The sequence below is a fragment of the Giraffa tippelskirchi genome, chromosome 5 (assembly GCF_054371585.1).
Source record: "Giraffa tippelskirchi isolate mGirTip1 chromosome 5, T2T-mGirTip1v1.2.pri, whole genome shotgun sequence".
NCBI lineage: Eukaryota > Metazoa > Chordata > Mammalia > Artiodactyla > Giraffidae > Giraffa > Giraffa tippelskirchi.
In genome coordinates this window covers 183,332,622-183,357,121 of record NC_137279.1, presented here as the reverse complement: position 1 = coordinate 183,357,121, position 24,500 = coordinate 183,332,622, and the positions used below count along the sequence as shown (strand labels likewise).

Here is a 24,500-nt window from a genome sequence, read left to right as displayed (position 1 = left end):
GAAGCGACTTGCCCAGAAAGAACATTAAGAGTCGGGACCAGGATTCAAAACCAAGGATGACTCCAAATTCCATGACCATTCCTTGGTTCCTTGCAAACTCTCCATATAGCTCTGAGGCTGGAGCTGTTAAGATCCTCATTATCTCCTTAGAGGTTAAGACACTCCCTCCAGGCCCACCAGCTCATAAGGAGCAGAGCTGAGGATTCACACCCTTGTGTTTCTGACTCCAAGCTCTCAGCCACGTGCTGGACTGGTGAGGAGGGGCCAGCCAGGTGGATCCAGCTGGCATAGAGTTTGAAAGTCTACTACGTGATGGAAAACCCCACACTATGTTTATTTCTACTCCTTGCTTCATGCACTCTTGTATTGAGGTCTTGGTTGAATTAAATCCCATCAAGTTTGTAGCAGTCAATCAGTTTTATTGGGGAGTTTCCTAGCAGTCTAATGGTTAAGACTCGGTGCTTTCACTGCAGGGGGCCTGGGTTCAGTCTCTCGTTGGGGAACTGAGATCCCACAAGTTGCACAGCATGGCCAAAAATAAAAATCAATTTCTTCCTCATCTGTAAAGTGAGATAAACTTGAAGCTTCCTTCAAACTCTAAAATTCCACAAGATTATATCAGTAACATTGCCAAGAATAAGCATCTGTTGCACTCAAGGCAGTGAAAGTGCAAAGTGGTAAGGATTTGTACGCTGGCAGTGTGACCTGCCGATGTTACACTGTCCAGGCTCACAGTTCAGCTGGGCCTCTCCTTGGCTCTGAGTTTTTTGGTAAGTTACACTATCTTTCTCTTTGGTCAACTGAGGATAGTAACAGAATCTATTCAATGGGTTAGTTGAGCACTAAATCAGATAATGAACACAAAGTACTTTCCACAGAGCCTGACACATAAGCGCTCAATAAGAGGCAGCTAATATCCTCAGTATCAAAGTCTGATTGGATGCAGGACACAGCATAGAATGTAAAAACAATGACACTATAAAGAACGGTGTGCTGCATATGCAAAGGAGCCCACCAAAGAGAATGACCACAAGCAGAGCGGATGGGCAGGGGCCACTGTGGGTTTGGAGCTGGGCCTGGAGGAAGGTGGGTGTGGAGACACTTCAGAAACACAGAAAGTGAAAGTGAAAGTCACTCAGTCGTGTCTGACTCTGCGACACCATGGACTCTACAGTCCATGGAATTCTCCAGGCTAGAATACTGGAGTGGGTAGCCTTTCCCTTCTTCAAGGGATCTTCCCAACCCAGGGATTGAACCCAGGTCTCCCGCATTGCAGGTGGATTCTTCACCAGCTGAGCCAAAATGGGCGGGCAAAAAGGCATGTTTTGGGGGAAGTGTGTACACTGGTTTGGTTGGAGGGTTTGGCTTTAAGGAAATTTTAACCTTGAGATTCTGTGACCAGGGGATATGAATACAAACAAGGAGAAAGAAAATCCTGAGAGAAGTGAGACTTTATGCATGTTTTGGACTTCCAGGTTAGTTAATTCTAACAGAGGTGACTAGGTCATAGACCTGAAATGTACAAATTTAGTCAAGCGTTGTGTCTGGGTTTGACCTGAAGATCTGCCTTTGGCGGGAGGGGACTGTTTGGTCTGCCTGCTTGCCCAGCCCCTCTGCTGACCCTCAGCTTAGCTGTGACTCTCCTGTGCCCTGTTCCTCTCACTCCACCCTCTTTATTCCGAGGTGATCTCATCCAGTCCCATACACCAGTGTTCACCTCAGCGCTGATGGCCCCCAGGTCTGGAGCCTCCACTCGGTCTTCTTTCCTGGGCATCTGACCTGTCTATTCCCATTGCCTATTAAACATGTCCATGGACCCACAAGAAGCACCTCCAATTCACCCTGCTCAGAACAGGGCTCAACCTGATCTCCCGGAATGACACCACCAGGTTACCAAGTCAGCAATCTGAGTCCCCCGCCCACCACCTTCCCAGGGCTATTCAGTGGCCAGGCCCTGCTCACCCAGTGATCAGGGTGAGCCCTTCCTCTCTGCCCTGCTCCCTAGCATGGACCTTCATCACCTCTAGCCTGGCCACTGCAGAGCCTCCCTGCCTCTGCTCTCATCTGTGCTGGATCTGTCCTCCACTCTGCTGCTAAAGAGACTCGTCTCAACTCCTCTCTGACCGCGTTCCTCTCCTGCTTCACTGGCTTAGCTGCCAGCCAGGTAATGTCCAGTTGGCCCATGTTCCTCTCTGCAGCCACGCTCCTCCTCGAGCCCTAGGTTCTAGTCATACTAGACTGTCTGCAGCCTTCTGGCCCCTGCACTGCCAGTTATGCCAGGGGGTTACCTGATGGTGCTTTACAAGACGGTGTCCTCTTAACCCCTCCTCTTGCTTTCCCGTGGTCCTGGGGAAAACCTCTTTCTTTTAAAGCTCTCGGATCCTCTGTGAAGACTCCCTGATGCTCTTAGGTAGAGGCGGCCATGCCCCACACTGTGTCCTCTCTCTTTTCTGGGTCAGAACCAAACATCCGTAAGGCACTTAGTGCACTTTCCCTTCTCTGATGAGGTCCTGAGGGCAGGACACGTGTTTCCTATGGAAAGAGGGAATGAAGGTTGCAGAGCTGTGGGGCTGGCATGCTGGATGCTCCATGAGCACCCACACTCCCCAGGATGATGGCGGGATTCAGGTGGCCGGGAGGAAGTGAGCCAGGGATGTAAACGCTTGGTGAACGTGGGTGAGTGACTTGACAGTTGGTTTCAACAGTGAGGGCTGAGTGTGGGGCTTCGGACAGTGTGATGGTTGCTGGTCTGGCCTTATGAGAGGAGGGCTAAGTTTGTGGAGGCAGGAAAATAATGATCCAAAAGGGAGGGGGAAGCTGGTAGAATGCCGATCCTGCTTCTTGCAGCCTGCCTGTGGATGAGGGAGAATGACCGGCCGCCTTCAGAAGGCGAGAAGACTTTGCATACCGCTTCCCTGCTGCATGCTAGGATGCCCACATTCATGTCTCCGGCTTGCCTCTCCCCTCTGAGCTCCAGGTTTAGCATTCAACTATCTACTTGACTCTGCTACTCAGAGAGCAAATTGAATGTAAATAGAATTACTTTTTCTACTCAAATATCCTTCCCTTCCATCCTTCCCCCACTCTGAAAATGGCACCAGCAACCTAGTAGCTGTTCTTCATTCCTCTTTCTCTCGTTCCCCACATCCAATCTCTGAGTAAATCTTGACCCTGGCCTGAAGGTGAATATGTGAATATTTTTCATTATCTCCACAGCAAACACCTAGTCCAAGTGCTTTCGTTTTTACCTAGATCTCATTTTTTTACCTAGATTTTGTAACTGCTGGCCTACCTCTTTTAGTTCATTTTCCAGGTTCAAGTCAGATCATGTTACCAATTCATCTTAAAATGCTCCGGATCTTTTCTTTACTCTTAGGATAAAGTCCTTACTAGAGTCTAAAGCTAAGTCACCTGGTAGGTAAGAACCAGTTTCTTCATGACTGGCGGGTCTTCTGCTTAGTGAGCACTCACGCTACCGAGGTGGTTGACCTTATCTGCGTGTCGCCCCCACCTAGACATGCTCTGGTCACACAGCCCTTCTCTCTGCCCATGGAGCGTTTCATGCTTTTCCAACCTAATGGCCTTTGAACTCACTGTCCCTTCAGGTTAGAAGCTCTCCCCTGAGATCTCTGTTAGTTACACTCTCAGCTGAAATGTCTGTCCTCAGAAAGGCTGTCCTGGCCTCTCTACCATCTAAGGATATACTGCCCAGTAAGGTAGCTATTAGTCAAGTGTGACTATTTAAACTTAGATTAAACTAACAATTCAGTTTCTCTGAATGATGAGCCATGTTTCAAGTACCCAGCAGCCCTATGGGGCTAGTGGCTCTCACAGTGGACAGCACGGACATGGACCATTTCCACCACGACAGGAAGCTCTGGTGGACAGTGCTGGTCGGAAGCAGCATCCCATCCCAGTTCCCTCCTATAACTTGACCTCATAAGGCCATCTTCCTAAGAATTATCAGAACTGGAACACAACTTAACGTGTCCTCGTGGTCTCTGCCTACTGGCACGGAGCCTTCTCAGGGCAGGGCCTCTGCCTTGTTCACGTCTGTATCTCAGGACCCAAAATGACCTGGAGTGGAGTAGGCACTCAGTACACACTTGTTAGACTGACTAGTTTTCCGGGGATGCAGTGTTTCCAAGTAGAGTGGATGATGGAGTGGAGATGTAAGGACCAAGCTGGGAAGAGGTGAAGATGGGGTGATGTTTCCCAACCGGAACAGTGGTAGCACAGGAGGAAAGTCCATGATAGAAGGTGCACACATGCGGAGGGGCATTGGGGAAAGGGTGGGGGGCCTGAGGGTCTCCCCTGTAGGAGGCAACTCTGAGGGGGCTCTGGAGGGCTGAAGGGGTTGGGACTTGAGATGCCTGCATATAACTGCTTTGGGATCCATATGGAATCAGTCTCTGTGCAGCCTCTGGGGCCCAGGGCACAGGTCAGGGCCTTGACCATACTAAGGCCACTTTAGGCTGCTTTTTTTTTTTTAATCTTTATTTATTTTATCATTTATTCGGATGCTCTGGGTCTTAGCTGCAGCACACATAGGATCTTTAGCTGTGGCATGCAGGATCTAGTTCCCTGACTGGGGATGGAACCTGGGCCCCCTGCATTGGGAGTGCAGAGTATTGGTCACTGGACTGCCAGGACAGTCCCACGCCAGGTTGTTTTGTAATATCACAGAAAGCTCTGGACGTTAGGATGTGGAGTCCTGTATTTGCTTTGGTTAAACAATGAGCATGGGAGTGTTAGGTCAGAGCTGTGTTTTCTTGATTTAGTTGGTTGGTTTTGCTAAACAATCTAAAAACTACCAAGATTGTTTTGAACACAGAGAAAATCTGTATAGGCAATCATAAAGAGCAGCTGAGCAGAAATACTATGAAAGGACAGATTTGGAAAAGCAGCCAAATGTTACAGACCAGTGGCTGAGAAATGTCAGGATATGTGATTCCTATTTCTCTTGATGAACATTCTGATGTTTTATTGCCTGCGCATTTAGCAATTAAAGCTTAATGTAGTTTGTGGTTTAATATATTTCAATGATTTTGTTATAGACTTATTATTAGAAGTCTTCTCATCATAATGAATTTCATCTTGCTAGAACTGAGAAATCAATATGGTTGCTTATATTACAACAATCCATAAAATACTATCCAAATATGCACAGGCTTGACAACCATACGATGCAGGGTTTTCAATATTTTAAAGTAATGTAAAACTTAATCTTATTTGTACTTTCACATTTTTAATTTTAATCGATGACTATTAAAGAGATCTTGATTTACATCGATGTTATTATTGCTCCATCCATAGCAAATGAAATTATTCATGAGGGTTAAAAATAAAATTGGCCTCAGCATTGTCATCTATTTGTCTTTCCCTGTTCATAGGAGGGAAATAACAAGGTTTTAAGCATATTTTATTTATCCCAACATGAGAGATCTTAGTTCCCCAACCTGGAATCGGACCTGTGCCCTCTGCAGTGGTCCCTATTTCTTTTTTTTTTTTTTAAATATTTATGTTTGTGAATATGTTACATATGAATATGTACAAAATTCAAAAAGTTCAAAGAGTGAGACTTCCCTGCTGGTCCACTGGTCAGGACACTGTGCTTCCACTTCAGGGGGCACGGGTTTGATCTCTGGTCGGGGAAACTAAGATACTGTAAGCTTCGCAATGTGGCCAAAAAACAAAAAGTTCAAAGAGTGTACAAGGGAAGGTAGGTCTCTTTTGCATCCCTGTCCTCCACGCACTTCCCCACCCCCAGGAGGCAACTGCCACGACCAGGTTCCTGTCCCTCCTGCCAGAAGCACTCTGTAGTATATACATATATGTATGCAAATACATAAGTTACATGTGATGTTTTACTTAATCCTCCTGACAAACTCTAAATCAGGCATTATCATTTCCATTTCTCAGATGGTGAAACTAAGGCCTCAGGGAAGTAACTTGCCCAAGGTCATGGAGCTGTGCTGCAGCTAGGATTCAAACAGGAGTGCCTGACTCTAGCGCCTGGGCTCACTGTGGGTGTCTTTCCCGTGTCAGTGTGCTAAATTACGGGAAGGGACAAAGTCCTGGCCAAGAGAGACAGGCCCCAAAGTCAGAAGCTCAGAAATGTGGTTTTTCAAACTTGGAGTGTAGAATTGTCTGGAGGAGGTGTGAGAGCAGGTGGTAGGGTCTACTGCGAGGCAAGGGCCAACAAAAAGTATGAAGGCCTGAGCTGAGCCACTGGAGTGGACAGGAGGGCGTGGATATTGAAGAGGCAGACTCGATGGGCTGCAGACACAATTAGATGAAGATCAGAGAAGGGAAACCAAAGGTGTGATGGTCTGGGGCTGAGCCAAATGAGTGAGGGAATGGCGGTTCTCTCAAAAGAAACCAGGAAGTTAGGCAGGACTTGAATTCTGGAGACTCGTTTAGCTGCAGACACGAGGCTGTGTGCACTGGGGGAACGTTTCAGAAGCAGGTGGAGATGAGGGTCTTGATGGCAGGGCTGGGGTAAGGGGGGTGCCGAGGTCAGAAGTAGGAGTCACCATAGATGGAGGAGTTAGTTGGCAGCCAAAGTGGGGAGGAAAGTGACTCCTCAAGAGCAGGGGGTGGGTAGAGGCAGAAGAGGGTAAGGCTTGGAGACAGGAGGAGGGAAGCAAGGACTGAAAGGGGAGAGATGGGAGAGGTTACGGAAGGCCACGATGGGGACAGTTCCATGGAGCAAGAGGGCCGCCTCCTGATAACTCAGATGCTGGAGAAGTCAAGGCGATAAAGGCTCGGAAAAAGGTTTTAGAATTGAGATCAGGCTGGGGGCCTGGAGAAGCAAGGAAAGAAGCCGTATTTTAAAGAAACGTACAGAAGGTAACTGGAAAGGAATGGTGGCATCATTGTCCTGCTTGGTCCCTTGAAATACTGCTGAGGTTTATCATCAGACAGTTGATCATCATGGAACCAAACACCGAGGATGGTGCTAAGGGGGCGGAATCCCAGCCTTGTCTACCCTGACAACGCGCGCCCTGTCTCACAAGGACAGCAGCGCAGGGCGCTCCCGGGCGGCCCACTCACTCACCCGGATGTGCAGATCCTGGAAGAAGATGAGAAGTGTCTGTCGGATCAGCTGGAACTCCCCCGCAGAGAGGCCCCCGTATATCTGTGCAGGCAAAGCAGAAACAGGCATTCCGCTTTCAGAAGTGAGATGGGAGACTGTGGACAGGCAGGGGTTGGGGGGGGTGGGGGAGTGGGTGCCCAGAGATGGAGCCAGAGGGCAAGGAGAAGACTCAGCTGCTGGGCGGGGTGGAGGGGCAGGAGGGGAATACCACCCCCACCCCCCCACCCCACCCCACCCCCCGTCTCCCCCATCCACCCAAGGGGCAAACCCCACTGCAGCACAAGGAGCGGGGCGCACTCTGCCTCTCCCGTTCCCCAAGACTCCGCAGAACATCTACTACCAGCTCCCTTTCAGAAAAGTTAGGCAAGAACTGCTATGTTCTGTGCCGCTGCTTTCCCAGGTATGAAGGCAATAGTTGAGAGGGTATAAGATGACATCTCTTGCGTTACCAAAATGGATTCCTGTAGATTTTAGAATTTTCTGGGATAGTGGCCGGCTGGGTCATTCCTCGTCCTGTTTCCTTTGTCATAGAATCTGCCTGTCCTTAACAGGGGAATGAGAACGAGTATTGGGGGCTGAGAGGAGGAACACCGACAGCCTGCTTACATCAGTTAGCTGCCGGAACGTCTCGTCCACTTGATGAAGGATGGTTGGGGAATCCTGGATGAGTCCCTTGATGGCATCTAAGTGATTGAAAGTGACCAGCAGCACATCCTTGGGACGAGGACACAGCAACACTTGGTACTTGAAAGCCATTGTCATCAGGTCATAGAGCTGCCAACCCACACGTGAACAAAAGAAATTGGACCTTATATAAGGGCAGGCCTCAGAACCTCCAAACAGTGATTTAGTACCGGAAACCAATTCATTGCTTACCAGGCAGCTCAGTGATCACATCATGCAAACCAAGATACTGTTGAGAGGGAAAGGGGGTGATGGTAACAAGCTGGGACAACAGCAGTAAACCAGGACATTCCCAGGCAAACCAGGATTTCCAGTCAGCGTACGTGTGGTGTTGATGGAATGCATATGAAACAGTACGGGCAGCTGTGGGGCCCGGGACTGGGTGCTGGGCTTGGAAAATAAAAACCCAAATTCAAGCCCTCCTTGCTGCGGACTTGCTGCACGTGCTGCTGCTGTGCCGTGCTCAGTCGTGTCCGATTCTTTGCAACCCCTGGTGTGGACTATAGCCCGCCAGGCTCCCTGTCCAAGGGATTCTCCAGGCAAGAATATTGGAATGGGTTGCCCTTTCCTCGGAGAAGGCAATGGCACTCCGCTCCAGTACTCTTGCCTGGAAAATCCCATGGACGGAGGAGCCTGGTGGGCTATAGTCCATGGAGTCGCGAAGAGATGGACACGACTGAGCGGCTTCACTTTCACGCATTGGAGAGGGAGATGGCAACCCACTCCAGTGTTCTTGCCTGGAGAATCCCGGGGACGGCGGAGCCTGATGGGCTGCCGTCTATGGGGTCGCACAGAGTCGGACACGATTGAAGTGACCTAGCAGCAGCAGCAGCAGCCCTTTCCTACTCCAGGGGATCTTCCTGACCCAAGGATTGAACCCGCGTCTCCTCCATTGCAGATTCTTTACCTACTGAGCCACCTGGGAAGCCCAGATTTGTCAGATGGCCCTGGCCAAGTCTCTTTGCCTCTCTGAGCCTGAGTTTTCTTATGTGTAAAAAATATACCCTAATTCCTCAATGTTGCAGAACTGCTGAGAGGTGTACGATGGGCTTTGTGGAAGAAGTGGGCCTAATACAGACTTCAGGCAGGGTTCCAACTGGGTAAGGGAGGAAAAAGGCATTCGGGTGGTAGGGAACAGTATGCTTGAGGGTCCGGAGGCAAGCCGTAGGTATGCTGCTTTCCTGGGAGAAAAGACTAGATCAGCCTGACTGGAGGGGATGGTTTGTGTTGGGGGTGATGGGAAATAAAGTTGGATAATTATGGCAAGGTTAGAATATTAAACGTTTTTGAAAGACAGACAAAATAATTTAGACTAGATGTGGTAGGAATTAGGGGGCTACTGAAATTTTCTGCGCTGATGTGATAAAAGTGGTAAATAAACAAGATTAGTGAGTCTGGCCACAAAGAGATGTGTGAGAAGGGAGAGGCTGGAGTGAGGGCAGTTAGCTGGTGCCTGGCTCCTAGGAGGGTGGCAATAACATGACTGTATGAAAGAAATAAATTTTGTTGGAGAAACCTAGATGGAAGGCCTGGAAGAAAGATGGTAGGGAAGGATGAGGCAGGGAAAAGAAGAGACTGTGACAGTCAGGAGAAAAGCTGTTTGTTAGTACATGGTGACTGCCTGATTGGATCTGGGGGACAAAGATGAGGGCTGTCCAAAATGACCACAGCATTTTCAACGTGGTGCCTGGGAGATGCATGATGCTGCATGACGCTACTGATGGAGGCAAGTTTGGGAGAGAAGGTACCGACACGGAATGAATGAAAATTAAACCACCTGAGTGTTTCGCAGAGCACATGGATGTGCATGACCTCAACTAATCCCATTTAATTTCGCAAGAACTGTATGTGTGTGTATGTACGTGCTAAGTCGCTTCAGTCGTGTCCAACGCTTTGCGACACTATAGACCATAGCCCACTAGGCTCCTCTGTCCATGGGATTCTCCAGGCAAGAATACTGAGGTAGGTATTATACCAAGTTTAAAAATGAAGAAACGTGCCTAATTTCACATGGCTGGTAAAAAGTAGCAGGGTGAGATTTGAAACTAAAGACAGTCGGATCCTGAAGCACTTGCTAGAACCCTCTACATGATCTCCTTTCTCCAACATGTAGCTAAACATTTCACTTAGAAAGTGCCTGCCTACATAGAGGGGTGGGGTGGCTGGGAGGGAGGCTCAAAAGGGAGGAGATAGACGTAAACATGTGCTGACTCACTTTGTTGTACAGAAGAAACTAACACAACATTGTAAAGCAATTATATCCAATAATAAAATAAAATAAAAAAGAAAGCGGCATATAGCAGGAGCTGTGTTGGTTTGTGTGTGTGTGTGCGCGTGTGCAGGGTTGTCTAATACTAGAGATGCAGATTTGAGACTCTCAGCCATCATCATCAAACATTAAGTACCTGTTGTGTACAGGACACTGTGCTAGGAATAAAGGATAAAAACAGGTATAAACTGAAGAAACGAAAGTTCAGAGTTATTCAGTGAATTGAGTCTCACAGCCATTGGTAGAACTAGGACTCAAACCCAGGTTCTTTTCTCTAAATTCTGCGTCCTTTCTCAGTGGAAACTTCAACTTTCTTAAAGGCAGAGGGAGAGGAACAGAGAGAAGATACTGAACATTCACAGAACATCTATGTGCTAAGCTTTCTTGTGTCATTACATGTATGTTTCTCACTTAATCCTCCCTCTAACTAAGGAAGTAGCTGTTATTATCCCCATTTTATAGATGAGAAAATGGAGGCTCAGGGAGCTAAAGTAACTTTCTACAGGTAACTGGCAGGAGGCAAGAGGGCACAGTTAAAGGCAGTCTGTCTCTCTGAGGTTTCCAGGTGCCAGCAATGAGACACTGCTTTTTGCACACCTGGCACCCACTGTCAGTCCTCATGATTTATAAAAATTCACATAATAAAGGGACTTGAAAAGGGATTATTATTATCATTATTTCACATTGCAGGAAGATTCTGTACCAGCTGAGCCACAAGGGAAGCCCAAGAATACTGGAGTGGGTAGCCTCTCCCTTCTCCAGGGGATTGCCCCGACCCAGGAATTGAACCGGGGTCTCCTGCATTGCAGGTGAATTCTTTACCAATTGAGCTATCAGGGAAGCCCTGTTATTCAGATTAGTTTCTCCTAATGTCTTATTTCAGTTCCATTTCCCTCATTCTATCTAGTCATCCTGGCTCCTTAGGCTCCTCTTGACTGTGACAGTTTCTTTAGTTTTCCCTGTTTTTGGTGGCCTTGATGATTTCGATGACAGGTCAGGTATTTTGTAACATGACCTCCGAATGGTATTTGTCTGCTGTTTTTCTTCATGATCAGCCTGGGACTGTGGGTTTTGGGAAGGAAGATCACAGAGGCAAAGCGTTATTCTCGTCTTGTCATACCAGGATGCTGCCACATGGCTTATCACTGCTGATGTTATCACCTGGTTGAGGTACCGTTTGCCATGTTTCTCCACTGAGAAGTTGGTCGTTCCCCCTCCCCCACTTTCCATACTGTCTTCCTTGGAAGGAAGTCACCAAATGCAGCCACGTTCAAGGAGCGGGGAGTTCTGCTCTCTCTCCCTGAGGGCGGGGCATCTATATAAAGTGTCTGGAATTCTCATGAACAGGAGATCTATCTGTTCTCTGCCATTACTTATTTGGAATTATTCCTTTTAAAATCAGTACCCTAAAAAATTGTTCCACAAAGAAACAGATATGTTTACATTAGAAGTAGAGACTGAGTGGTTTTGAATTTGCTCTTTAAAAAGTGCCTGGTTTGCAGAGCTGACATCTGTTAAGAAGGAAGCAGAATTAAGCAGGGTTGGGTGCTTGTATTGGATTGTTGTTGTTCACCCAGTCAGGTCTGACTCTTTGTAACCCCATGGACTGCAGCACGTCAGGCCTCCCTGTCCCTCACAATCTAAACATGGACATGCAGAACAGCACTCTCTTTGGGTGATATAATGACTTAATAAATTACAGAGGGGTTTGAAGCTCCAATATTTGGCCACCTGATGCGAAGAACTGACTCATTGGAAAAGACCTTGATGCTGGGAAAGGTTGAAGGCAGGAGGAGAAGGGGACGACAGAGGATGAGATGGCTGGATGGCATCACCAACTTGATGGATATGAGCTTGAGCAAGCTCCAGGAGTTGGTGATGGACAGGGAAGCCTGGTGTGCTGCAGTCCATGGAGTCACAAAGAGTTGAACATGGCTGAGAGACTGAACTGAACGGAATAGAGGGGTTGGTGTGGATGACTTCTGAGGTCCTTCCCAACTTGAAACTCAAGAACAAGTCGTGTTTACATGTGCCTGTCTTTTGCCATGCACCACTGCACACATCATCTCCTTGGACTCCAGTCTGTGGTAATCCATAAGAAATGCAGCCCAGGGGACAGAGGCAGCTGCTCACCTTATCCATGCTGGCCTGGTTCAGTCTCATGATGGAGGCGTGAGCCAGGCGGTCATAGACGGTCCTCAGGGCCTTCTTGGAGTAGAGCTCTTGGGGTTTGAACAATTCCTCCATGAACTTTCGATTGAACATGGTTGAAATGATGTCATTCATAACTGTAGAGACAAGAGAAGATGCAGGTGAGCAAAGCACCGGTGGAAGCTTTATTCAGGAAATGCTCCCTGTGTACAGATGGAATGGAGGGGCGGGGCCTATGTAGTATGGGGATGCAGTGTGCTTGGAGACCTGCCTCTTGGGGAGAAACCCCATGTGTGTCCCAGTGGAAAGCAGGGTCCAGAGGGCCTTATGAGCCCATCTTAGGGCAAACATACACGTGGCAATGTGCTGTGGTTCAAACCACTTTCACATACAACATTTCACTTGATGATAGAGAACATATTTATTCATTCTTTAAAAAAGACTTCTATTAGCATTGTAGACTAGATATCCACCTCAAAATGAAAAACAACATCACTTTTTGTGTTTGTTTAGCAAGTCTATAACATTTTTACTTTACATTTTATAAAATGGGACCTATAATGGTAATTGACTTTTTTTTTTTTTTTTTCAAAACAGTTTACAAAAATAGACATAGGGCCTACCCACTGGTTAGAGATTAAAACTTTTTCTAGTGTTTCTACAAGATGCGTACTTCAGATTAATACCATTTGCTGCTGCTGCTGCTAAGTCGCTTCAGTCGTGTCCGACTCTGTGCGACCCCATAGATGGCAGCCCACCAGGCTCCCCCGTCCCTGGGATTCTCCAGGCAAGAACACTGGAGTGGGCTGCCATTTCCTTCTCCATAACACCATTTGAGGATGTCTTAATTTCTCTGTATGATCTATAATATTGATATTATACTGTAGTGATACTTTCCACACTGTTGTTCAGATGGAAAATTTCCAGGTGGCGAGAATAAAAGGTCCTAGTGTGCTTAGTCGCTCGGTTGTGTCCAACTCTTTGCAACCCCATGGACTGCAGCCTGCGAGGCTCCTCTGTCCATGCGGATTCTCTCCAGGCAAGAATAGTGGAGTGGGTAGCCTATCCCTTCTCCAGGGGATCTTCCTGACCCAGGAATAGAACCGAGGTTTCCTGCATTGCAAGCAGATTCCTTACCAGCTGAGCTACCAGGGAAGCTAAGGTGTGTGCAAATCAAAGTATCTGTAATTCTAGGTCTTCATTCACTCATTCATTTAGATATTTTGTGCTACTCAAATAACATTATTTGAGGGTTAGGAAAACCATTTGGTACAAGAAATAGAAACAGATATGGTTGAACACAGATTATTCTTAATTAAGCCAGATATATTCCTGCCTAAAGGTGGCTGTATATGGATGCTGAGACTATACATTCACAGTAATTAAAATCTGAAAGAAAACTGGTTACTTCAAATAATAATACAAAATCACATGAGTGATTGCTGCTGAAAGATACAGATCTCTCTTTCTCTTGCCACACAAAGGACACAGCAGGTGACCCATGGTTGCCCTTGTATCTTAGAGAGTGAAGCAAGGTCATTATTTCAGACACTCTTTCTACCTGTAAGTAACTGACAGAAGTACCCTGAGGGCTCAGGCCAGCATTTTAAAGCATCTCAAAGAGCAGTTTTGGGGAGAAGCGGGGAGCTGAGGGCTAGCTGTACTTAAATCTTCAATGGAATGGCTATAGAGAAAGGCGGGGAGGGAAACAACCCCCCTGAGTGTAACTGCTTTCGGAAGTATTGGACTCACACTTGATTGATCCCTGGATTTTACTCTGGACCCCAACTCATCAGTGAGGAAGAAGCAGATCCATCACCAGCACAGGGTATCCCTCATATCGGACAGTTTCAGCCCAGGCCAGCGAGCACTCAGTGTGCCCTAACCTCTCCCCACTGTGGACAGCCTGGAGACCCATGAACCCTTCTGGGTTTGCCTCAGGCATGGCCTTTGGCCTTTCACCTAAACAAGCAAGGGTCTGCAATAAATTGGGCTTTCTGACATTTTTCTTACTGTAGCCTATATAAATGTAGTTTGCACGGAAATAGCTACACATGGAAAGCCACATATAAGGCCTCAAAAAAGAGGGAATTTGAAGAATTTTCCATAGGTTTATGGAGGCCAGGGAGGAGTGCCAAAGAGGAAGAACTCACATTAATGAGTTGCATCAGCTCTGATTATGTTCACGATTACAAAGAGCTCGCGTTCACTGAGGTGCCGAGCCACGGCTCTAGGGTCTTTGAGCCTTTAGCAAGATCTAGCAAAATAGCTTAGACCCAAATAAGTCAGTTCTAAAAGAAGGCTCCAAGGTGATTGTCAGCCACTCTGGCAAAGTAAAAAGCAAAGTGAAACCTTTTCGCTGGGAAGTGAATAGGCTCTGTATCACCATGGCTTCTTGCATAAGAACTTCCAGAAAGTTCTCCTGCTGGGAAGAGAGTATGGCAGGCCCTGTTCCCTTGGGCAGAGCAGTGAACACAAATGCCCCCAAGGGGAGATGGCAGTTTTGCAGTTGGGTCCTTGCACCCAGGGCACCCACCTTGGTTTAATTTTTTGAAAGGAGCATGGGGGCACAAACTAACATGCTTCCATCTCACACTGTGCTTCAGCTGGCACTTGCTGATGTGGGCCTACTGTCTGCCAGACATTGGGGACGGGGGGTGGGCAGAGAGGAAGCGAATGTTATCCTTGCCCAGGAGTAGCGGCCCACACCATACTGAAGCTAAACCTGAGTAGTTAATTTTTTTTAATATTTCCTTTGGCTGCATCTTAGCTGCAGCATGCAGGGTCTTTCTTCGGGGTGCAGGGACTCTCTAGTCATGGCACTCAGGCTCAGTAGCTGTGACATGTGGGCTGAGCTGCTCTGCGGCACGGGGGATCTTAGTTCCCCGCCTGGGGATGGAACCCACAGCCCCTGCATTACCAGGTGGATTCTTAGCCACTGGGCCACCAGCGAATTCCTCGGAGGAGTTTTAACTTGATCTGTAAGTTAGTCTTGGTGTTCGTTTTTGGCACTCACATGAGCTCGGCATAACTGCATGAGGCAGGAATGGGCTAGGAGCCAGATTTCATCAGGAGACTAAAGCCAGGTGTGTGGAGGGGCTGTTTGATTCTAGTGCCTGTGCTCTTAAATGTTACACATGTTATCTCCTCTGCATACTTAGTGTAGAGAGAGCACTTAAAACATCGAGGCTGATGGCTGATGACATGCATAAACTATACCCAGGGTCAGATGATGACATTTAAAGGTGAGAAAGGCAAAGGTTTTATTCTGAGGCATCAACAGCTTTCTCAGGTGTGCTATTGGTTGTAGGTGAGGAGGAAACTCAAGATTTGGCACGATAAGGCCACAGCGCATGCGTGCCATGCCTTCTGTACTCAAGCCTGACGGCCATGCAGCCACATGCTTCCATGTTTCTCAGTTGCTCAACAGATATCTCTGTGTGCTCAGGAGAACAGCTCTTTGGTTACATGATGCTATCACCGAATTGTTTTAAGGAAGACTAAATAGGACAGCCCACCTGGAAATGTAGCTATTGTCCCAGGTGTCCTTGCAAAGCTTGGAACTGTGTAAAGGGACAAATACCTCAGGTGCAATATGGTCCTTTGACTAATGTTTGCTTGGTTTTCATTTTTCACATTGTATTTAAAAGATTCAACTGTATAACCAATGTCTCAGCTAAAGAGAAACTCATGCCTATTCTTTTGCTTGGAAATATCTAGAGTGGTCCCACTCGAAGCCCCACTGAGGAAGGACTGGGTGAACCTGTGGATGCACACTGAATACATGCAGCCCCAAGATAGCATACCTCGTTTTCTGTCCACCTCTGTCCATTCATCTACATGAAGCATATAAAAAGAAAATACCAGTTCATGAAGCAAGAATGTTATTTTCAACGAGGCTTTAAAAATACCAATTCCAACGATCTGGCTTACGAAACTTTATTTTTCATGTTTGCATTACTCTTTAATGCAAATACTCTGCCTTCCATTTGAAGCTTTTAAAAGGCTGATGGATAAATAACAAGTTCCAAAAAAGCCCAAGGGAGGCTGTATCTTATAGAGGGTGGTCCAGGAGGAGAGGAAGCTCAGGAGGACGGAAAACCCTGGGGTTTACCTTGCAAGGTTCAAGAAACCATCCTCTCTAACGCTCTGAGAGTAGACATCATTCAAAATAAGGCTTTGAAAAACACTAACTTCCACAAGAAAGAATAATCCCGAGAACAGGTACAGAAAGAATTTTCTTTCTTTACAACCTGATTCTCTTATTAATGTAAGAGTTCTCTTTCTAGAACATAGAACTACTCAAATTAAAAAAACAATCAAAACAAAACTGGAAATGAAAATTAACAGAAAAAAACTATTTGTTTTTGATTTACCTTTTATACAGAGAGGTATGACTTCCATGTAAAAAGAGGGAAATAATGATGGGACCACTGTACAGAAAGCTCCTGAGGTCAAAGGTAGACAGGGAGATGCCAAGAAGAGACCAAATAAGGAAAAATGTACTTGGCTAGAGAAATCTGTGAGAATCATGACCCTTTAATGGGCTGAGACCTGGCTCTACTGTTTACTAGCTGTATAACTTTAAGCAGCTTGTGTAACCTCAGTTTCTTCATCTGTGAAGTGGGGATCATAACCCAGCCGGTAGGGTTGTTGTGGGGATAAAATAGACACATCAAACACTTATCTGACTTCTTTCCTAGTTCTGCTTTCTCTACTTCAGAATTTTGGGCACCATCCATAAAGGCTCGTGATGACTTTTTTTTTTCTTTCCTTTATTTTCTTGGGAGAGATTTCAGTCTAAAACCACCCATGGATAAACAGAGTTCTACACACAACCACATTTTCAAAACATTTTGTAGTTTGGTGTATTTTGGGAACATTTGCACTAAATTGTTTGAGAAGTGACTCCTGAGGTTAAAACATGCATAGTATAATATAATTAGCATATATGTGCCTTCAGTACGCAATGCTGACAGCTCCTAAGAGACCCTCCTGAAAGCACAGCGAGTGCCATGTCCTGCCTAGGCGCAAAGGGTTCCTACTGCAGGGTCAGGCTCCTCTGTAAATTCACCATCTTTCTCCCACAGAGTTACAGGGTTCTGGAGAGAAAACACGGGGGAGGCAGCACCAAGACTAGCCTTCTTTAAGCAGATGCTGGCTTCTTTGGCATAATGTCCATATCTGTCATTTCATGGCATTTATTTTACAGGCGGTCTTGCCTGATAGGCTTGTGGGAATTCAGAGAGACAGAGCTGCCACCCTCTTGAAGGTGTGTTTGGCAACAGAGGGGCTGCCAGGGGCTCACCTACCCTAAGGGAGAGTGATTACCTGCTGCTGACCAAAAAAAAGAGCGGGCGGACACATGCCCAGGGCTACCAGGCACTCTTGCAGGCAGTGTCGTTCAGCTCCAGCAGAGGTCGCTGACGAGCTGTGTGCTCCTGGCTGTCTTCCTTCTGAGGATCCCAGGAAGGTAAAGAAGGATGACTTGTTTGTGACAATTCCACTTTACTTATATTTTGAGTGGGAGGTAGGCTCAAGGCTTATCCAGAGCTTCCTGTTAAATTGGAACTATAAAAATAAAGAGAGTATCTCACAGCACTTGGTTGCTCAGTACTACTCTGTGATCTGCATATCTTGGGAAAATCACTTAATAGCCCCAGGCCTTAGTTTCTCCTTCAGTCAAGCAAGGAAGGTAAACAAATGGTAAGAGGGCCTTGCTTTTGAGTGTCTGTAAGAGGGTGAGTGAGTGAGTGAGTGAAAGTTGCTCAGTCGTGTCCGACTCTTTGCAACACCATGGACTATACAGTCAATGGAATTCTCCAGGGCAGAATACTGGAGTGGGTAGCCTTTCCCTTATCCAGGGGATCTACCCGGAGTGAGGCAAAGGCAACTTTTATTATTCTGGCAATTGCTTAAACGTGGGACCTCATTCAGTATGCAACAGTCAGAAGTTGCCCCACAGGGAGAGCACTTCCTTTCTGTTGAAGGCTAAACTAGGGCGAGCTGCCCTCTGGGGAGAAACTGCAAGATCGGCCCTGGACTTACAGGAGCGGGATGGCCTCCAGGAGGCCAATTAGTTGTGTGAGACAGTGAAAACTTCTAGAAGAAATACGGTTTCCATCCAGAGCTTCAGTGAGGACTAGATGACTGTGCCTGTTTTCAAGGCCTCTGTGCACAGGCATCTGTCAGAGGCTCCTGCAGCTGCACCAGCTCTAAGTGGTGGAAGAGAGGAGTGATTCTCAGAGTTTTGAATCTCACACCCTCTGCCCTGTTTTCTCGTTCTATTTTCTGCATGTCCTCATCAACCAACTACTTTCTGTCATTTCTTTGAGGAGACAAGTGGGTATCCTGGGGTTTTTTTTCAAGCCTCTCCCTCCCAACCTTCCAACTCCCTCCCTACCCCATTCCCTCCACAAAGATTCTGATGTAGTGCCCTCGAGTATGGAAGTACAGGGCAGCCGTGAAGGTTGTGGGTGAAGAGTATGAGCTCTGGAGCCTGATGACCTGGGTTCAAATCCATTACTCTTCCTTCTTACCAGTTATGTAAACCTGGGCAAGTGAACCTCAATTTCCCCATCTGTAAAACGGGGATAGTAGTATTACCTACATGATAGGATAGTTGTAGGGATTAAGGTGTTCAGAGAAGTCCATGGTACATGGCTAAGTGCTTAATAAATGTTTGTTGCTATTGCATTAGGAAGACATATCCCCGAGGTTTAGAATCAGTTACTGGAAAGACTGATCAAAAGCCCTACTTCAAGAGGATGCACAGAAGGGCTACATGAGGTCTGCCCAGAACCTCAATGGCATCTGACACAACTCATCGGTGGAAGGAAAGTGTGTGAATGTGAATTACGGAAGATGGCTGAAACTCCCTGATGCCATCTCTAGCAAACCCAGGACTGCAGCTCCTGAACACAAAGGAAGCCAGTCTCCTAGTATAATCACAGGGTCTTGCCCAGACCGCCTCTTGAAAGAGCACACCTGCTACTCATTGTGTTAAACAGGTTAAGTACATCACCTCAATCGATCTTTACAATGTCACTGTGAGGTATATTTTATTATTCCCCTTCTATGGAGAAAGAAACAGGCATAGAGAGTTTACACTCCACGGTCATACAATTAGTTAAATGGCAAAGCTGGAATTGGGAACCATATCTGTATGACTCCAGAGAGCATGTTCTTAAGTGCTAATGTATCCTGCCTTCCAAGACTGCAGACCACCAGTCCAAGCACTACCTATCAGCTCACTGGTGCCAAAAGCCCAAATGAAATCACGTAACATAGCACCAAGGAAAACAGAACCCTCTTGAGGGAAAAACGGCAATGTAACATCAAACAGCAGTTCAACAAACATTTACTGAGCACTAGTTTATTCAGTGGTAGGCATTATGATAGGCACTGGAGTACAAAGGTGAACAAGACAATCACGTGGGGCAGACAGACACGTATGCAGACCATTTCAGTATAATATGGCTAGCGATAAGGTGGAGGGGGGCACACATCAGGTATGGGAGTATGTGCGGGCCGTTTCCCATGTGGAGATGAGGAGATGATTCTTAAGCTGAATAATGCGGGATGGAAGGGAAGTGACTAGCACGTAAATGGGAGGGTTGGGGTAGAATGGGAATTACAGCATGGAAACATGAGCGAACGTGCTTTAAATGGAGACCTACAAGCAGTTTGGTATTAAGATACACAGTAGGAGGCAGGCAGCGGTAGAAGCTGGGACTGCAGAGGTGGACAGGGGGTCAGATCGGGAAGGTCCCTGAAATGTCCTGCCAAGGACTTGGCCTCCATCCCGACAGCAGTGGGAAGCTGACAAAGGGTTTTAAATAGCAGTGAGTGTGGACAGATTTGAATGTTAGAATGCTCACTGGCAGCAGTGTACAGAATTAATGGAAGGGGTATGCTATAGGGAGCTCTCTTTATGCATGGACTTGGACTCAATTGCACAGATACAACAGTGAATATCTGCATTTGTATGCTGAACATCAATTGAGCATACGGAGACTGTTGGAGACAGTAAATGTTTGAATCAGCGGCTATGTCAGTTACCTTTATACCGACTTTCCTTTCTCTACCTTCAAATACAGTATTTCCTTCATACTTAACCCCAGGAAACTTGGTGAAAACAGCTATTGGTTGAGAAGGAGGGGAAAAAGGAGAGAAAAAGAGTGGCACAGAGTCCTGGGTGGCCATCTCTCTGGGGTTAGATGCGGTGTGTATGGGAGGAAGATTTTGCATTTTAGAAATTCTCATATAATTATTTCCACAACTGCATTCTCTCCAAACAATTGTGAAGGGAAAAGACAACTTTCTTTTATTTTCTTATTTATCTATGTTATTTCATATGCCCACCTTTCTAGAAATAGCTTCTGACCTTAGCAAGACTGGCCTCCGGTTTATGAAGGAGGGTACTGAACAGAGGAATGGAGACTCAGAAGGTTCCCTGGGGGGAAAGAGGATGCTCCAACTAGCAGAGTCTGTCACCAGGGGTGGACCACTGGGACTCTCACATTTGGGAGGGATCAACTGTCAAGAGAAATTGGGAAATCATCTCCAGTTTAAGGGGATGAGTAAATGGGGGGAGGTCAGGTACCCTAATAATATTCAATGGGGGTATTAAATCCCTCTGTGGTGAAATGATCTTTTGGGGACTGTGCTGATGAGGGGTTCTGCCTGGATGGGGCTGTGGGTTATGAAAGAGGTCCCCGGCTATGAGAGCGCAGAGTGCAGGGGTGTTGGTCAATCTGTAAAGGAGCTTGGCTATAGAGGTCTGGCTGAGTGGGCCGGGGCTGGTTGTGCGGGCCGGGAGCCTCACCTTTGCGGGCCTTGTCTCCGGGGATGTTCTGGGCCCGCAGCCGCTGGTCCAGGATGTAAAGCATCTCCCCGCCCAAGTTCAAGAAGAGCAGGGGCAGCGTCCGCATGGACATGGTGCCGGATGCCAGCGCGTCTGGTACAGAGCCTCCAGGTTTAGTAGCCAGAGGCCTGGAGGCCCCGCAGCCGCGTCCCCAAAGCCCGGTTGCTAGGCAACGCGGCAGGCGGCAAAGAAGGCCAATCAACAGGCCGCTTGTTGGGAGGCACCCAGGGGCGGGCGCGTACTGGGCGGGGCGGCGAAGACCTACGGGGTTGATCAGACAGAGCCCTGCGGGCCTTTGGCCCTGAGCGCCGGTTTTGAATTTCTTTAGACCCGGAGGGTGGGCGAGGATCGGCAGGGCGACCACCCTCTCCCCTCCAGGGCAGAGTGCTCACGTGCCCCTAAAGGAGGAAAATGAAAGTGTTTGTCGCTCAGTCCTGGCGGACTCTTTGTGACCCCATGGACCGTAGTCCGCCAGGCTCCTCTGTCCATGGAATTCTCCAGGCAAGAATACTGGAGTGGGTAGCCAGTCCCTTCTCCAGGGCATCTTTCCCACCCAACGATCGAACTCAGGTCTCCTGCATTGCAGGCAAATTCTTTACCGTCTGAGCCACAAAACCCAAGCCGAACTCTTTAAGAGCAGACTCTGGGCAGACAGGCCTGTTTTTTTGTGTTTTTTTTTTAAAGTAATTTTTAATATGATCATCACATTAGCTTCAAAATTATTTATATCATGTAACTTTACCAACAAAAGCCAAAACACAACTTTCAAATTAAATCAGATTTTCCATTCTAGTAGACTTTCTCAGTAAGTTCAAAGGAATCGGCAGATTCGTGATCCTGACAAATATGAGAATCATTTGATTCAATTTGGTTAGAGGTTCATTCCTTTATACCTTTCTAGGTGGTGGTTTGGTGGTTTAGTCGCTAAGTCATGTCCGACTCCTGTGACCCCATAGACTGTAGCCCACCAGGCTTCTCTGTCCATGGGGTTCTTCGGGCAAGAATATTGGAGTGGGTTGACATTTCCTTATCCAGGCAGACCTGGGTTTGAATCCCTGCTCTGCAGTTTCCTCGCTGTGTGACTTGGGGCAGTTGTTTTGAACCTAGGCTTCCTCATTCCGGAAAATGGAGGGGACAGCCATCTCCCCATGTTGCGGAGAGGAATCACTGAGATCATGCAAAATGCCAGGAAAGCCCTCAGCAAAATGGTAACTTTCAGGTGGGGGAAGTACCAGAGGTCCTTGAATTATTTGCATTTCGTCCCTAAAAGCCACTTGGAGTGAAGCCCTACAGAAGGTTTCATGCGGGAAGCAAACCAGTCCTGTTCAGGATGCGTGCTGGGCTCTCTGAAGCTCCAGAACGGTTAAGCAGGCCTACCATCCACTTCTCTGTTTTGAGGGCAGTGACCACTTTCTTCACCTTCATCTGGAGCTCCAAGATCACCTTCTCATCATCTGCTGTTTTTACATTTTTGCTTTGATGAGCAACCATTTCTGTAAATTTCAGTACTTCTAAAACCTACTAATCATCTTCCCCTCCAGCCACTCAGACTTGAAACCTGAGCCTTGGTTTCCAGCTCCCTCCCCCTGGGTCTTATCATTCACCAATTCTGCTTTTCCCACCAAAATCTTTCTCATGTTTCTTTCTTTTTGTCTGCATTACTGTGTTTCTCCATATTAACTGCTCTTTGCTCACTTCCATGGGCCTGGCTGCTAGGCTAAATTTCAGAAGACACCTGTCAGGCTTTCGGTATGACATCCCTTCAGTGGCTCTCTACTGTTTGGCAGATCGCAGATGAAATGCCTTTGTGAGGCATTCAAGCCTGTCTGGAGAAGGAAATGGCAACCCACTCCAGTACTCTTGCCTGGAAAATCCTATGGACAGAGGAGCCTGGTAGGCTGCAGTCCATGGGTTCGCTAAGGGTCGGACACGACTGAGCGACTTCACTTTCACTTTTCCCTTTCATGCACTGGAGAAGGAAATGGTAACCCACTCCAGTACTCTTGCCTGGAGAATCCTAGGGACGGCGGAGCCTGGTGGGCTGCCATCTATAGGGTCGCACAGAGTCGGACACGACTGAAGCGACTTAGCAGTAGCAGCAAGCCTGTCCACTCTGGCTCTAACTGCCTTTCCAGAGACCTCTTCTGCACTCCCTCAATACTTTGCAATCCAGTTGAATTCCAACTCATTAGCGTCCTCTTCTCTTTGGAGCATCACCTCCTCTTACTGATAACCACACCCACCACTGGAAAGTCTTCCTTTAACATATAAGCTCAAGTCTTTCCCACACCTTCTGGAGTCCACTTTCCTTCCTTTCAAAGCCGAGGTTTTAAAAGAATAGTCTACCCTCATAACCTCAATTTCCCCCGTCATCATCACCCACTTCATTGCCACTGGATTCAGCTCGCTCCACTCCACTGAAACTCTCCACTCCACTGCATCATCATGAAGACTTTTTGGTGCTTAACCAACATCTCAGCGGATACTATACAGTGATTGAAAGCTAGCAGCCCAGGGCTTTGATTTGATCTTGGCTGGTCTGTGCACTGTCTTAAAAGGGACTATAACTAGGATGGGACTGTAATAAGCAGCTTAGCATTATTATCTTACTCTTGGCCTTCATGCATTATGCTATCTGCCTGGTTGCTAAAAGCATTTGTTTGTTGCAGTGTAGTTTCCTCCCAGAGCTTCTCAGACCACTTTTTCCCCTAGGCAGTGTGATATAATGAACGGAACATGGGCTTTGGAGTCAAGACAGATGTGGGTTTGAATCCTTGCCTGCCTCTAACCAGCTGTGTGAATCTGGACAAATTGCCTGAGTCTCAATTCTCTCATGGTAAGATGAGGATAATTATGCCAATATGGCAGTGGGGTTGGCAGGGGGAAGTTTGGTAAAGGTAGCTTTAAAGATCAGATGAGTTAATGTGACTAATGCAACATTTAAAACAATGCCTTTCCTGTAGGGCCTGTTCCATGAATCTGTGAATGTGTTCATTTTCTTGCCTTCTCCAGCATAGCATCTCTAAGTAGCTGTGTCTACTTGAGTCCTGTCCCATAACAGGCGATCCCTCCTGTTCCTGGAGGTGGTATCTAACCCTCTCATCTCGATTCCTCAGGACCCCAGGCCCTCTGTTCCACCCTCATGTCACCTTTCCCTTGGCCTCAGCTGCTCCTCCTGACTCCGAGTAAGCCCTCAGAAATCATCCTTCCCATCTGGACATGGTCCTGTTTTCTTCGCTCATGTTCCCTCCCTGAGCAATTTCACTCACACCCATGGCTTCAGTCACCTTTAAGGTAACTCCCAAACCTGTCTCTGGTTTCCAGCTGCTCTTTGGACAGCACTATAATGCACCGTCCTTCCTTTCTGGCTTCCTTTCTCGCTCAGCATGAAATCTAAAGTCTTTCCCCCAGTGTTATGGACTGAATATTCT

General features: G+C 47.2%; 1 protein-coding gene across 3 annotated transcripts in view; it reads right to left on the bottom strand.

Moving 5' to 3' along the window:
* The window catches only part of OSCP1 (organic solute carrier partner 1), a 40,496-nt gene extending 19,274 nt beyond the window's left edge, over window positions 1-21,222 (bottom strand). The window contains exons 1-5 of one of the 3 annotated variants that reach the window (XM_081488844.1): window positions 21,031-21,222; window positions 16,010-16,039; window positions 12,186-12,340; window positions 7,706-7,873; window positions 7,061-7,141 (exon numbers count right to left, since the gene is read on the bottom strand). In XM_081488844.1, coding sequence (XP_081344970.1) covers window positions 7,061-7,141; window positions 7,706-7,873; window positions 12,186-12,340; window positions 16,010-16,039; window positions 21,031-21,142 — 546 coding nt within the window. In that variant the 5' untranslated portion in view covers window positions 21,143-21,222. The remainder of the gene's footprint in view (window positions 1-7,060; window positions 7,142-7,705; window positions 7,874-12,185; window positions 12,341-16,009; window positions 16,040-21,030) is intronic. The other 2 variants (XR_014053311.1, XM_081488846.1) reach the window with 2 other exon arrangements.
* Window positions 21,223-24,500: the final 3,278 nt, after the last annotated feature.